General features: G+C 50.7%; 1 protein-coding gene across 10 annotated transcripts in view; it reads right to left on the minus strand.

Annotated features, from left to right (window-relative positions):
- phf20b (PHD finger protein 20, b) overlaps positions 1-16,147 on the minus strand; it is a 49,779-nt gene that overhangs the window by 18,193 nt on the left and 15,439 nt on the right. For 4 of the 10 annotated variants that reach the window (XM_038803649.1, XM_038803643.1, XM_038803640.1 and 1 more), the window contains 7 exons: positions 14,975-15,296; positions 12,743-12,886; positions 11,326-11,481; positions 9,673-9,864; positions 8,113-8,175; positions 5,896-6,177; positions 1,174-1,371 (listed from right to left, as the gene is read on the minus strand). In XM_038803649.1, the coding sequence (XP_038659577.1) occupies positions 1,174-1,371; positions 5,896-6,177; positions 8,113-8,175; positions 9,673-9,864; positions 11,326-11,481; positions 12,743-12,886; positions 14,975-15,296 (1,357 nt within the window). The remainder of the gene's footprint in view (positions 1-1,173; positions 1,372-5,895; positions 6,178-8,112; positions 8,176-9,672; positions 9,865-11,325; positions 11,482-12,742; positions 12,887-14,974; positions 15,297-16,147) is intronic. The other 6 variants (XM_038803641.1, XM_038803645.1, XM_038803642.1 and 3 more) reach the window with 6 other exon arrangements.

Consider the following 16,147-nt stretch of genomic DNA (forward strand, 5'->3'; position numbering starts at 1 on the left):
ACCCGGGGCCGGGATCCGAACCTGGGACCTCGGCGCTGTGAGGCAGCTGTGCTAACCACTAGGCAACCGTGATGCCTCGAATACAATCCCAACCGATACATGCGCTCCACTTCCTTTGGAACAAGGACGTCCTTCCTCAGAGAAGGAGACCAAAACTGCAGGCAATATTCCAGGTGTGGCCTCACCAAGGCCCTGTATAACTGCAGCAAGACATGCCTGCTCCTGTACTCGAATCCTCTCTCAATGAGGGCCAACATACCATTTGCCTTCTTTACCACCTGCTGCACCTGCACGTTTACACAGGCAAGAACTGCACACAGAGAGGGAGATTTATTTTTAAATTCATTCCTGGGATGCGCTCGTCACTGTCAAAACCAGCATTTGCTGTCCATCCCTAATTGCCCTTCGAGGGCAAGAGTCAACCACATGGTAGTGGGTCTGGTGCTCCACGTGGGTCTGACCAAGTAAGGATGGCAGATTTCAACTATAATCAATTGCCATTAAAAAGAAACCCATCTGGTTCAGTGAGGTGGAAATCTGCCATCCTTACCCAGCCTGGCCCATAGGTGACTCTAAACCCACAGCAATGTGGCTGATTCTCAACTGCCCTCTGAAATAGCCCAGCAGGCAGCTCAGTTCGAGAGAAATTAGGGATGGGCAACAAATGCTGGCCTTGTCTGAGATGCCCACATCTCAGGAAAGAATAAAGAAAGGGGACCTTATTGAACCAGATGGGGTTTATTATGACAATTTTTGATAGTTGCACCGTCACCTCACTGATGCCTGTTTTATTCTCCAGATTAATCGATGGAATTTAAATTCTACCAGCTGCCGTGATGGGATTTGAACTCGCGTTCCCAAAACCTAAACCTGTACCGCTAGATTGCTAATGTAGCGACATTACCACTACCCCACCTTCTTCCGTCATCAGAGGCAGGAACCGACAGCTGACCAATTGGTAGTAGCCAGGACCCAAACACTAAGTGGCCGACTTATTTCATGCAGCACCATGTTGTGCGGCAATATCAAAGCAATTGAGCCATTATTTTACCAAAGTGAGGATAACGGTGAGCTGCAAACAGATTCGCGGCTGGTGCACGCAAACTCCCAATATTTCAAGCAGAGCGGATCAAAGACACCTGGGATTTTCAGTGTACACCTGCACTTCCTTACCACTTTCCGTGAATCCCCTTTCCCGATGAGACCTGTCAGACTGATGGTCCTTGCTTTTCTCACGAAGGGACAGTCTGGTCTGTGCAGCTATGTCGAGGGAGGATGGAGCCGATATCCGTCGCTTGTCATTGAGCTTGGCAGCTTTGAGATCAGCGCAGGCAGGCTGAGAGTCGCGGTGAGACGTGTTCTGGGACCATTCTGGAAGGGAACCACAAACACTGCAACTGAGATCGGCCCTACGGGCATCAGGGGAATCAAGTAACTCTCCAGGTAACACGGCGTGGCTGATTTCAGCACAAGCCTGAATCAGGTGTATTTATAAAGTCTGGAATAAACTTGGCAATTCTCACCCGTGCCAGGTCATTAGTTCAAGCCCCGGGAGACAGGCTGAGGCTTTAGTACAAAAGATTATTGGGACAAGCACAATCGCCTTGGCTAACCACATTGTTGGTGCTGCGTCTCGAGTGGAAAAGTCAATCGAGGCGAGTTACTTAGAGGAGTATATGAAACACATCCCACGGCAATACTCAAAGAGCAGCAGAGGATTTAGGGCAGCAGGATAGCATTGTGGATAGCACAATCGCTTCACAGCTCCAGGGTCCCAGGTTCGATTCCGGCTTGGGTCACTATCTGTGCGGAGTCTGCACATCCTCCCCGTGTGTGCGTGGGTTTCCTCCGGGTGCTCCGGTTTCCTCCCACAGTCCAAAGATGCGCAGGTTAGGTGGATTGGCCATGATAAATTGCCCTTAGTGTTGGCTGGGGTTACTGGATTATGTGGATAGGGTGGAGGTGTTGACCTTGGGTACGATGCTCTTTCCAAGGGCCTGTGCAGACTCGATGGGCCGAATGGCCTCCTTCTGCACTATAAATTCTATGAAACTGGTCATCCATCGGAATCCAGATGTAACAATCAAACACAGACGAACACAGATGCAGATTCTTTACCGCTTTAATTCAACTACACTAATAAAACCATAGGCCAGGATTTTAGTGCCCTTCTCCCACAGTGGGATATTACGGTCCCGCGAATTAGACGGCAATTTAACTGGTCCATCACATCTGCCGATGGGAGACGCACTGTGGTGAGGCTGTAAAATCCTGGCCATTCAGCCCATCCCGGCTCTCCACATCAGCGCCTCACCTACCATCTCCCCACAATCCTGAAAGAGGGAATTTCCATTCAAAAACCTCCTCATTATCTTGAAAGTTCCTCCGTCCGTAGAAGAATAGTCCTAACTTTGTCAGCCCCTCCTCAGAAGTGACCGTACACATTCCTGTTAACAACCTGGCTTTAGAATGAAGGGTTTTAGTCGGGTGCTAATGCTGCAGCTGGTAATACTTCTCTGTACCTTTCTAAAACCTTTTCATCCCACCCGAAACAAAGAGAGGGGGCTGGAGAGATTATTTCACTCTCGACGTGCTTAATTTATTACCTCAGATCAATCCCACCACCACCACAGAACTCAGGCAGTATCTCAATCAATTATTCACTCTTCATCTAAAAATACTCTCTCTACGCACAAGCCAAGTTTGCGAGGCCAAAATCCATAATCTACTGGCTCCAGGTGTTTAATGGGGGGACGGGTATGAAAGTCTCACACCCACTGTTTTCTTTCTTTGAGATCGAAGTGAGAGAAACAGCTACTCGGCACAACTTCGCACTCAATGTCACATCTGCTATTTATTTTTGAAAAACATTATACTGGAGGCGTTTTCAGATATACATAACAGAGAAGAAACAACACAAAAACCGACAGCAAACAGCCGAAACATCCTTACATTCTCTCCCCCCCCCCCCCGCCAACCGCCCTGGCAGCTGCCCCCTTTTTTAACTTCTAACCCAAGCTGAAAAAGGATCCCCCCCCACCCAACTCAATCCTCCTTAAAGAAGTCGATGAAGGGCAGCACGGTAGCATGGTGGTTAGCATAAATGCTTCACAGCTCCAGGTTCCCAGGTTCGATTCCCGGCTTGGGTCACTGTCTGTGCGGAGTCTGCACGTCCTCCCCGTGTGCGTGGGTTTCCTCCGGGTGCTCCGGTTTCCTCCCACAGTCCAAAGATGTGCGGGTTAGGTGGATTGGCCATGCTAAATTGCCCTTAGTGTCCTAAAAAGTAAGGTTGGGGGGGGGGGGGGGGGGGGTGGGGGGGGGGGGGGCAAAGGCCAACCCGTCGGCCTCTCTCTCTCCCCCCACCTGCAGTCACGGATCCTCCGACACTCCGCACTCAGGAACTACCGTTACCCCCAAAATTCGTTACCATATCTGCAAATCCTGCCCCAAACCCCCTCAACTTCAGACACGCCAAAAGCACATGGACATGATCCCCACCATACACACACACACACACACACACACACCACACACACACACACACACACACACACACACACACACCCTGGAAAGAACCGACTCATCCTGGACACCGTCATGTGGGCCCTGTGCACCACTTTAAACAGGATGAGACTTAGTCTTCCGCACGACGAGGATGCATTAACACTCGGCAAAGCCTCACCCTGTACTCCAGCCTCCAGCGCCCTATCCAACTCCTCCTCCTCTCACTAATGCCTAATCTCCTCCACTGGGGTGCTCTCTCTCTTCAACAGTTCCTCATATATATCCGAGACCCTGCCCTCTCCTACTTCCTCCTCGGTCAGGAGTTTGTCCAGCAACACCGGGAGTTGGCAGTGCTGGAAAAAGGCCACCTCCTTCCTCAAAGTTCCTCACCTGCAGATACCTGAGCCCATTCCCCTTCAGTAACTGATATGTCCCCTCCAGATCTGCAAACTTCTCTCCATCAAATAAATCCCTAAAATATTCTATTCCCACCTGCCGTCAACCCCCGGAACCGCGCATCCAACCCCGCCGGAGCAAACCTACGATTGTCGCAGATTGGCGCCCACAGGGACCAAGCCTTCCATTCTAAAATGCTGCCGACGGTGGTGCCACACCCTCAATGCTGCCATATCACCGGGCTCGTGGAGTATCCGGCCGGTGAGAACAGTGGGGACACCAGCAATAGTGCCCTCAAACTGGTCCCTTCCATCCCCCCCCCCCCCCCCCCCCCCCCCCCCCCCCACACCGTCCTCTCCTCCACCAACCAAACTCCCCAAAATCCCGTCAAAGCTCCCGACTGGGTGTGAAATATACTGCAGGAGATCATCTGTGCGCAAAGAAACTCGGTGCGCCCCCTCCCCCCACAAACCCCCCTCGGATTACTGAGCACCATTGCCACGGGCTCAACCGCCAGGGCAAAGAACAGCAGGGAGAGCGCACAACCCAGCCTCATCCCCCAGTTGTAACCCAAAATACTCCGAGCTGACCCTATTGGTCCAAGCACTTGGCTTAGGCGCGTGATACAACAGCCGAACCCAGTCCACAAATCCCTGCCCAAACTGCCCCAGCACCTCGAATACGTACGCCCACTCCACCCGATCGAAAGCTTTCTCTGTGTCCATCGCCACCAACACTTCCACTTCTCGACCCTCTGAGGCATCATAATGACATTCAGCAACGTCCGGATATTCGTCCGCAGCTGCCGCTCCGTCACAAATCCATCTGGTCCTCACCTATCACCCCCGGCACACAATCCTCTGTCCACGTCGCCAGTACCTTCACCAGGAGCTCCGCATCTACATTCAACATCGGGCTGCACGACCCACACTGCTCCGGGTCCTTGTCTTTCTTTAAAATGAGCGATATTGAAGCCCGAGTTACAATTACCGGTAAAACGTCGCAAACCCCCCATTCACCTTCCCCGGCTCCGTTACCACTGTACTCCCGCCATCTCTCATCCTCCCAATTTCCTTCACCGCTGCCTGCCTCAACTGAATGCGTAGGCATCCTGCTGGCGTTCTCCAAATATTCAGACGTGCCCCCCCCCCCCCCCCCCCCCATACAACTGCCCCACCGCCTTTCCCGTGGACACAAGTCCAAACTCCATCTGAAGCTCTCTTTCGACAGCGCCTCCTCAGGCACCGCTGAGTACCTCTGGTCAACCCTCAGAATGGCCTCCACCAACCTCAAACTCTCAGCCCGCTCCACCCTCTCCTTGTGCGCCCAGATAGAGATAAACCGCCCCCTTTACCACCTCCTTCAACGCCTCCCACAACAGAGCTGTCACAATGGACCAAAGGGCCTCCATCTGTGATGTGCAATTCAGTGCGAGCACATTGACAGGTACGTAGGCCATATGTCCCAACGATTGGTTGATTAAATCAAACAGCGTGTCCCTATGGTTATTTATAACAGGTAGGGTACAGTCAGCAACCAGCTGTAGAACCTAGAACAAAATGTCTACTGTTAGATGGGATTCTGTGATTGGGCAGCACTTGCTGCATAATCCTGAGTGCGCTAATAGCTAGACTAACAACAAATTAAGATACTTAGTCAAGCTTGTAATGTGGCTTATATACACTTGCTCGAAGAGTGATACATTCATATGCAGGGACCTGTCCTCTGCAAACGTTATGTTCAAGCTATGTGCCTTTTCTGAATCACCCAGGAGCTTGGGGAGCTGTGGTTCCCCTTTGCTTTCTCCATGGCAGGCAACACCTCAACCAATCAGAATCAACTTCTTAACCAGAGAGCACCCTATTCTCCTGTAGAATAAATTGTGATCATTTGAAATTTGGTATTCTTGCGTTTGTTGAGGGCAAGACGAAAAGCTTCAACAACATGTCTCTCTTTTGGCCAATGTGCCATTCTCTTCCACGGTCAGATACTCACGTGAAGAACCAGAGGTTGTGCGGCGTCTCTTGGGACTGTCCAGGAGGGATTCTGCCTCGGAGGCACAGGAGCCGCGCGTCTGCATGCTTCTCTTGGGGGAACTCTGATCCGGCTCCACCTTTTCCATGCCGTGGTAATACTTCATGTGGTAGTGCAGCATCTTGGCCTTGCGGAAGGCTTTCAGACACTGGGGAATCTTGCACTTAAACTTGTTGTGGTCCAGCTCGATGATCAGCGCCTTGGGTGGTAGGTGGCACTCGGGGTTCTGAGTGCTGTTCGTCACTGCAGGGACAGAGGGGGTGGGAGGGAAATATGAGCGGTAAGAGGGCCAGGGGAGAACAAAAAACACACAGCCGTGAAGCTTTTACAACAAGTTAAACAATTACCCCAACCCCCAGTATAAAAATCAAAACAGCAGCAATTCAGAGAGGAGTTAGCTAGAGAATGGCTGTTATTAGCGAAGCAATACTCCGGCTAGGCTAGATCAGCAGCAAGGCTCAGAATGCATACCTAGCATGAAGATAGGGGCTGTCTGATTGTCAGAGGGAGCAGGAAAAACTGTTCATTCTCCCCCACCCACACTCTCCCTCTCTGGGAAGGAAAGGTGGGGTTGGCTTACAAATGTTATTGAAAGGTCAGGAGTTGCGCAGAGACAGTCACTGACTGCCACCTGATCATACGCACAAAGTGGCCGGGACATCGCGAGGCTGAAGCAGCAGTAGACAGCGGCGCCTGGGTCACCGGAGGTCAGAGGGAGAGGGGACGAGAGCCAGAGGAGTGCCCCCTCGCAAGCAGCAATTCGGGCGAAAAGAAATACTGAGGGTCGCAGGACGATGTGTTCTGAAAGCGATTGGCACCCCACCCTATCGTTAACAGGCACTAAAACTAGGGAGCCAGTTGTGAGGAGGGGGGGGGTTGCAGGGTGGGGAGGGAAAGAGTGACAGATCGGTTCCTGCTCTCCAGTTATTAATGGAGCAGTTGGGAGGACAGGCACATGGCAGTGATTTTTTATTTTATTTTATAAAGTTAGAGTACCCAATTAATTTTTTCCAATTAAGGGGCAATTTAGCGTGGCCAATCCACCTAGCTTGCACATCTTTGGGTTGTGGGGGCGAAACCCACGCAAACACGGGGAGAATGTGCAAACTCCACACAGACAGTGACCCAGAGCCGGGATCGAACCTGGGACCGTGGCGCTGTGAGGCTGCAGGGCTAACCCACTGCGCCACCGTGCTGCCCGGCACATGGCAGTGATGACCCATGTGGTTCAATCGCCTGCCGCTCGTACTCGGCTGACATGTCTAGTATGACTCCACATGTGAACCAAACCCCATGTGTGGAAGCATGTCAGCTTACCTGTGCGCCCCCCCCCCCCCCCCCCCCCCAAAAGATGGAATATGCAGCCCCCATTAACGATATGAGTGCTTTCACTTCAAACTTTTTGTAAAAGTGTTTGACATGATGTTGCCATCCAGAGACAAGAGACACAGCTTTCAGCAACAGAGCAGAGAAAACTCTGGGGCAAGGGACACAGCTGGCACGGCATGTCGCCCCCCCCCCCCACGGTTGTGCTACTGCTTTACGGGGTGTTGAAAGAAACGGAGGCAAGAGTGGCAACTCTTGGGCTACTCTTGAGCAGCACCTACTGGTCAGCTCAAGACAGCACACTGCTTGACCACTTCTGTTTCCACCAGTCCCCCGCGGGGCACGTTGAACAATGCACAGGGAGAAAGTGGGGGGGGGGGGAGAAGAGAAAAAGGAAGTTGTAAGTTAGTCAACCGATAAGACATTGGTTTGGGAAACAAAAGGGGGAATCTCCTACCCAAATGCAGTGTCAACCCATGCAACACACAGTGGATTATCCTTCCGAACAGTGGACAATCTGTTACACCACACACGGCCTTTTGCCAAATCACAGTGTCACATTAGATGAAGCCATTTTGCTCAGCCAGTGTCACAGCCTGTGATCTGAAGTGAAGTTTTGTCATTTTGGAAAGCACGATATCTAATTCACGGCTAAATCCTTCAGTTCCCGTTTACACAGCCATTTACAAGCATTTTAGCAAACAAAAAAAGCACACAATTACACATATATATTCGCACCGCATACAACACACGCACACACACACACGCAAGCGAGCAAACAAGCAGCAGGGCAGACGGACAGGGATGCTGCAGTAGCGAGCCCTGGTTGGCCTCACTAGAAACAAAACATACAGGGTTCCCTACTGTATCTGTTTGGGTTCTGGGATCGTGGCACACGCTTCACAACAGGAGCTGCTGAGAAGAGGAAAACAAAACACAATTACTGATGGGTCTTCTGCACTGCCAAGAAGTCAACCTTCCTAAAGCTAGGGCTCCCGCCCAAGGATGGCGGGGGGGTGGGGGGGTTGGTCTTCTACCCTCGGCCGGCACAGTGGCACAGCGGTCAGCACTGCTGCCTCACAGCTCCAGGGTCCCCGGTTCAATTCCGGCATCGGCTGACTGTCTGTGCGGAGTCTGAACGTTCTCCCCGTGTCTGCGTGGGTTTCCTCCGGATGCTCCGGTTTCCTCCCACAGTTAAAAATTGTGCGGGTTAGGTGGATTGGCCGTGTTAAATTTGCCCTTTAGTGTCCAAAAGGTTAGGTGGGATTACTGGGATAGGATGGAGGCGTGGGCTTAACTAAGGTGCTCTTTCCAAAGGCCGGTGCAGACTCGATGGGCCGAATGGCCGCCTTCTGCATTGTAAATTCTATGATTCTTAACAACGGCCCTTCAAAAAAAGAGGGTATAAAGGAACGATCAATTCATCACAAAGCCCTTAGCTTCCATTTGCAAAACAAAAAATAAAAATCCTCTGCAAATATTGATACTCATCACGAAGAGACGAGACGTTTTAATGCCGAGAAACCGGGGTAGTTTTCCCCACCTGTGACGCCAGAGTTTGAATCCAGGTGAGTGAGAATTAAATGGTCTACCACTCGGGCCTCTGAATAAAATCAGCTCAGGATCCAAAACTTGACCTTGGGGTGCAGAGAGGTTACAAGGGGCAAAGCACAACACCGTCCACAGCTTCAGTGTTAACTATTGGTTCTTGTGCTGAAACGGTGTGAGATATGCCCCTGCACGGGTTTTTTTTTTTGTTTTTAAAACAGAGGTTTAATTTTTTTTTTTTTTTTTTAAAACAGTACCCAATTAATTTTTTTTCAATTAAGGGCCAATTTAGCGTAGCCAATCCACCTACTCTGCACATCTTTGGGTTGTGGGGGGGCGAAACCCACGCAAACACGGGGAGAATGTGCAAACTCCACACGGACAGTGACCCAGAGCCGGGAGCGAACCTGGGACCTTGGTGCCGTGAGGCAACAGGGCTAACCCACTGCGCCATCGTGCTGCCCACAGGATATTTTTTTTTTTTAAAAGAGTACCCAATTATTTATTTTCCAATTCAAACCCCCCCCCCCCTCCTCCATGATGTGCAGGTTAAGGGGGGGTGTGATCGGAGCCTGCATCCATCCCAGACTTATAGCAGAGCCCTGGGTGAAGCAAGTAGAAACATACCCCGCTCCCCTGCACCTTGATGAACACACAGATTTTTTTTTTTAACAGAAGCAAAATGCAGCAGAATTCAGCATTCAAACTACCTCGAGATCCAAGTAACTTTTACTAACTCTGGTTCTTTACGGTAACGAACACGCTGCATTGCAATGCACCAGTGTTTATATCACTCAAACCCGGTGCCTGTTCCATCAGTACGCACCCCACCCAATAGGGCAGGAACACCCATCTCCATCTTACCAGCTTCTTTGGGCGGATCCTTCGGCTGGGAGACTGGCATGGGGGGTTCCAGCTTGACTGCTTCATCGATCTGATGTTTGGGGCTGGCGGCTCCCTTGGGCGCTGAAGGGCTGGACCCGGTGTCGGAGGAACACTTGGCTTTGACAGAGGGGGGCTGCTGTACCTGGGCAGGGATTTCGGAGCTTGATGCTGCTGGTGGAATGAAACAGAGTTAGCACTTCACAGGCAGCACAGCGCGGCCCGTAAAGCCGAGGGCTCGAGTTTCGCGGTTGGGAAACACTCAAGTCACCGACAATCTCGGCGCCGCCATTTATTACAGTTTTCATCAAACAGAAGCTGAGATTTTAGTTCATCTTTTACACTTGCCCTGCCTTCAATCTCGAGCTGATGACTGTATCGGCAGGGTGTCAGGTTGAACGTCCTTTGAAAGGATTGCAGACGGGCACAGCCCGAGCAACAGATTAGTTGTGAAGGAAGATTCAAACTTAAAAAAGGGCCAATGCGTCCCAGCGATATGAATCGCACAGCACCAGAGAGAGACCATTCAGCCCATCCTGCTTGTGCAAGCTTGAAAACGCTCTCCCACTCATCCTTTCCCCACAGAACCTGCAGGTTTTCTCCCTTCAATTGAGGGTAGCGGGACGAGTCGGCCAACACTTTCTAAAAGGCCAGCATGGCGCGCGATGGGCCAAATGACTTGAACTATTTTCCCCAAAGCAGCCTTTGTATCTCGTGAGGTGTAGATGCCGGCGTTGGACTGGGGCGAGCACAGTAAGCAGTCTTACAACACCAGGTTAAAGTCCAACAGGTTTCTTTCCAATCACTAGCTTTCGGAGCACTGAGGAAGGAGCTTGGGCGCTGTCGGGCTTTAACCTGGTGTTGAAAGGCTTCTTACTTTGTATATTGTGACATGCGTTAGATAGCTCGTGATGAGCACAATAGGAACCATCATCCACCACGTGATAACAGAACGGAGACGGAGGTCTGACAGGCATGTTTAAAATCAGGCGACCTTCGACTGAATAAATAGAGAAGCCATTTCCAATGGCCATAGGGGAAATAATCAGAAGGCACTGAGTTAGGGCGACTGGTATAATTACCAGAGGCAGCACGAGGAGAAATGCGGCAAGTCCATAAGGCCCAGGAGTAGAAGGAGGCCACTCGGCCCATTGAGTCTGCTGCGCCATTCAATGAGATTGTGGTTAATCTGATATGGCCCTCAGCTCCACTTTCTCCCCATAAAATCTCAATTCCCTTACTGATTAAAAATCTTGTCTACCTGGCTTCCTTCGTCAACACCATTCCTCAGCAATTGGACCCTGGAGCTGTGAGGCAGCAGTGCTAACCACTGCGCCACCCGTGCCAATAGAATGAAACCCTCCCAATTATTTTGTTACAATAAACCCAGCATTATTGCTTAAGCAGAAACACTCCGTGTGCCCTTGGTGGATTCATCCTCCAATCTTTCTTCCACCAGGGCAGGGCAAATGGGATAAATATTAGGATCTTCCTGCGCCATCTCAATACAGATCAAGAACTCAGGAAAGTGGAGATTGGCAGGACAGGTCACCAGTTGAGTTTCTCTCGCTCTCTCTTTAAACAGTTGCCAGAAAGGAAGGTCTTCCCACAGTGAGGAAACAATGAGAACTTCACCTTCCTCAACCTTTTCCTGGTCCTTGGTTCTGCTCGGGGTTTCTGCCCCATTGGTCAGGGACCCAATCAGCGATGAGTTGGTATCGCCAGAAGATAGGCGCAAAGACCGCCTTCTGTTCTGGATCTGTCCTTGGTCCACCGTGGGCTGCTTCTGGCCTGTACAATCACACAAAGGAAAGCAGAGCTTACACCTTATTATTCAAGCACGGTTTCTCCCCTCCCCCGGCGGTGGAAGATTATCGAGCATAATGTCACCTCCATCAATATAGTCAATGGCACCAAAAGATTTGATTTGAGACGACTGGGAAAAAAGGAAAATGGCAAAGCCCAGCTGCAGTATATTGTCATTTTAACAACAACTGATTGCATTTATATAGCACCTTTCACAAAACAAACAAAATTCAACACTGAGACACGCAAGGAGATTTCAGGTGACCAGAGGCCTTAATGCGGAGATTAAGGTGGCGTGCTTTAGGGAGCGGAAGTTCAAAAATGTTGAAAAGGGTAGTGGATAAATGCTCGAAGGGAAACACTTTGCTGAACTATGGAGAAAGAGCATGATAGTGGGATTCATTGAATAGCTCTATCAGGGAGGCATGACGTGCCAAATGGCCTCCTCTGTCCTGCAGGAGTCTAAAAAAAGAAGAGATTAGCTCAAGTGGAGTCTGGCTCCCAGCTAAGTCGCTCCTGTTATGTTGCAGATAGGAGAGATCCCAGAGCTACGGCACCGGAACAGCAAGATCCACAGCTCCCATACAGCTCTTCCGACACCACCAAATTCCAGCTCTGGGCCCTGGCTCCCTCAGGAATCTACACTTTCCTTTCAAGCTCCAAGAGCCAACACCATGGGAGTTGTAGAACAAGCCGCATTTAAATGGCGCCCTCAGTGTACCTAAAGCACCTCAAGGCGCTTTGCAGGAATGTTGTCCCACGGAGTTTGACCCTGAATCACAGCAGAAGATGGCCAGGATTCTAAAAGCTTGGTCAAACAGGTAGGTTTTGTCGGAACTCTGTAGCAACCCACTTATATCAATCTTTATAGTGCGGTCAATGTAACAAAACGTACCAAGGCTCAAAAGGAAGAGAGGTGGAGAGGCGTGGAGCGGTCAAAGGAGGGAACGCTAGAGAATTAGGGTCCAGGCAGCTGAAGGCATGGCCACCAAAGGCGAAGTGGAATGCCAAGAGGCCCGACCTGGAGGAGCAGGTGGATCATTCCGAGTGCTTTGCCGATATTCTATTTTTTTTTTTTTAAATACTCCTTATTTTTCTTTCTCCTTTCGGCCGTTACGGTAAAAGCGACTGGAAAACAGAAACGGCGGCCATTCTGGGCCAGCACGTCCCGATTACACATTTCTTTGTCTGACAGCTAGAGTCACAGAATTCCGCGCCTCTCGGAGTGATTCGATAGAACACTAACCCCCCGAGGACTTGCCGTGCCTCGTTTGTTTTGGCTGGAAGGAGACATCCGAGGCAGACTTCCTCTTTCCGGGCCCCGAGGCCTCTTGGCGGGGTGGAAGCGGTTTGCAGTCTTTCTGACAGGCAGCCCCCTTCGAGTGACTACCTGGGGAAATAGGCAAATGAAACGTAACTTGCAAACGTGAACTCAATCGATCAAACCGAAGCAAAACCTAATTTTCCTTTTCGGCAATAAGAAAGACTTGCATTTACCTAGTGTCTTTGGCACCCCCAATAGCTCTTCACGACCCATCAAGTATCTCTTTATCCGCCACAGGATAACCCACCGCGCGGGGTGGGGGTGTCCGGCAAATGCTGGCGTGCAATTCCCTCGATATTCGCTGCCCCTCCACCTCTCCTAAAATTCTATCTTTTCGACCAAGTTTTTGATCACACCTCCGATTAACCTCTTCTTTGTCTCAGCATCTATTTTTTCCGTTCACCTTTCTAAGTGCCTTGGGGTTCTGTTGTCCCTGTTAAAACTGTTCACCAAGGCTCCTTCGACCAGCACCTTCCAAACCCGTGTCCCAGAAGGACGAGGGCAGCACGAGCACAACCACCTCACGTTCCCCGCCAAGCTGCACACCACCACGACTTGGAAATACATTGGCCGTTCCTTCACCGTCACTGGGTCAAAATCCTGGAACTCCCTCACTAACTGCACTGTGGGTGCACCTGCACCACGTGGACTGCAGCGGTTCAAGGAAGCACCTTCTCAGGGCAATTAGGGGTGGGCAACAAATGACAGCCTACTCAACAACACTCATGTGCCAAGAACGCACAGGTAAATGCAAGTTGTTTGTATCCTTGTTGCGTCTCTTTCTCCACCCTCCCAAACCCCACGTGTTACTCATCTCCACTTTTATTCAAGTTCCCTTGCCAAAGCAGTGCACTGGCATCATGTTGACCCTCATTTTACGCCTTTCCCTGCTGATGCAAGTGAGGTTGCAAAGAAAGGAACTTTCTTACTAGGGCGGCAAGGCGGCGCAGTGGTTAGCACTGTTGCCTCACGGCGCTGAGGACCCGGGTTCGATTCCGGCCCCAGGTCACGGTCCGTGTGGTGTTTGCACAGTCTCCCCATGTCTGCGTGTTTCACCCCCACACAACCCAAATATGTGCAGTTTAGGTGGATTGGCCACGCTAAATTACCCTTTAATTAGTAAAAAAAAAAATAATTGAGTACACTTTTAAAAAAAACATTTTTTTTTGAAGGAACTTTCTTACAAAAACATTCTTCAAGACCAAGCACACCCCAAAGCGCCTTGCAGTCACTGAAGTACTTTTTAAAGTGCAGTTACTGTTGTAACACTCAGGGGAAATGGACATGTGTTGAGCTGTTCTTAGAAAAAGAAGAAATCTTTCATTGTGACAAGTAGGCTTACATTAACACTGCAATGAAGTTACTGTGAAAATCCCCTAGTCGCCACATTCCGGCGCCTGTTCGGGTACACTGAGGGAGAATTCTGAGTGTCCAAATTTTTTTTTATTTTTTTTTTATAAATTTAGAGTACCCAATTATTTTTTCCAATTAAGGGGCAATTTAGAATGGTCAATCCACCTATCCTGCACATCTTTTGGGTTGTGGGGGTGAAACCCACGCAGACACGGGGAGAATGTGCAAACTCCACACGGACAGTGACCCAGGGCCGGGATTCGAACCCGGGTCCTCAGCGCCGTAGGCAACAATGCTGCCCTTGCCACCATGCTGCCCTCTGAGTGTCCAAATTACCGAACAGCACGTCTTTCGGGACTTGTGGGAGGAAACCGGAGCACCCGGAGGAAACCCACACAGACACAGAGAGAAAGTACAGACTCCGCACAGACAGTGACACAGCGGGGAATCGAACCTGGGACCCTGGCGCTGTGAAGCAACAGTGCCATCCACTATGCTACCGTTCTGTAATGCACCTTGCTGTTGAAACGTTTGGCTGATTTGCCAGCATTTGACGACCTTGCCCCTTACCCGAGTAAGAAGGTTGCGGATTTAAATCCTACTCGAGGGACCCGAGCACAAAATGTAGGCGGACACACTCATGCAGCACCGAGGGAGTGCTGCGCTGTCAGACGTGCCCCCATCCCTCCCTTTAGGATGAGACATTAAACTTAATAATCCACCTGCTTCGCAGTCGGGTCTTTAAATTGGCCGCCTGATTCAAACACCCGATAAGCTCGGTACGTACGCGTGGCACCTCACCTGCAAGTCCCACAGTCGGGGGTCTCCCACGTTTCCTTCTCTCCTCGGGTTTGCCCGGCTCGCTGGAGGGCGGCGAGCTCTTCTGCGACGGAGGAGCCTCTGGCGAACCCTTCGGTTGCGTGGGACATTCCGGGGAGGATTCATGCAAAGTCTTCTGCTCCGCCTCCTGGTGCACTGGCTCCTCCACTTCCTCCTGTTTCACCACAACCTTGTTCTCGCTCACCTGCTCATCGACGAGGGACGGAGAGGTCCTCTCCCGCAACCTCTCCTTGCGCCTGCCAGTGCCGGAACCATTTTCCTTATTTCTCCCACTTGCCGCATTCTGTAAACGAAACAGTCCTTGGCTAAGAGGCTCTAAGCACAGATATGGTGTACGGCAGAACAGCAGTGACTTGGGAATTAGAATATCTTCTTACTGGATAATAAGATTCAGATTCAAAATAACGTTTCTAAAACGCCAGCATTTGGATTGCTGAAAGACATCATCTGATAGCTACCCTCTTGGCCTGGTTCAGAGCCCTTTAGCAACGTTTAACACCAGTGTTTACCATCACGCAGGGTTAAGATAGAATAAGTCAAGAGGAAACGGCTGGCAGAGGCTGAAGGGATGGTAACTGGAGGGCAAACATTTAAAATATTGGCAAAAGATTCAGAAATAACATGCGGTAAAGTCAACGCTGTGAGTGGTTAGAATTTGGAAGCCGCTGCCAGATAGGTTGGTGGAAGTGGACGCAACAGTAACCTTCAAAAAGGAGCTGGATTCAAGGGCAGCACGGCGGCGCAGTGGTTAGCACTGCTGCCTCACGGCGCTGAGGACCCGGGTTCGATCCCGGCTCTGGGTCGCGGTCCGTGTGTGGTTTGCACATTCTCCCCGTGTTTGTGTGGGTCTCACTCCCACAAGCCAAAGATTTGCAGAGTAGGTAGATCGGCCTTTTAAAAAAAGGAACTGGATCAATTACTTGGAGAAGAAAATTGCAGGAATCTGTGGGGGGGGGGGGGGGGGGGGGGGGGGGGGGATGGGCAGGCAGGGCAGACTAAATGGGTCAAGCGTCTTCTTTGTACAGTGCACTACTCTGATGTTGCCCCTTCCTCAAAGGAAATGCCTGAACGTTTGGTACATGAATCAGTAAAGATTGGCGGGCAGGTACAGCAAGTTAGTTGGGATGCAAATGG

The sequence above is a fragment of the Scyliorhinus canicula genome, chromosome 7 (genome assembly GCF_902713615.1).
Source record: "Scyliorhinus canicula chromosome 7, sScyCan1.1, whole genome shotgun sequence".
Taxonomy (NCBI): Eukaryota; Metazoa; Chordata; class Chondrichthyes; order Carcharhiniformes; family Scyliorhinidae; genus Scyliorhinus; species Scyliorhinus canicula.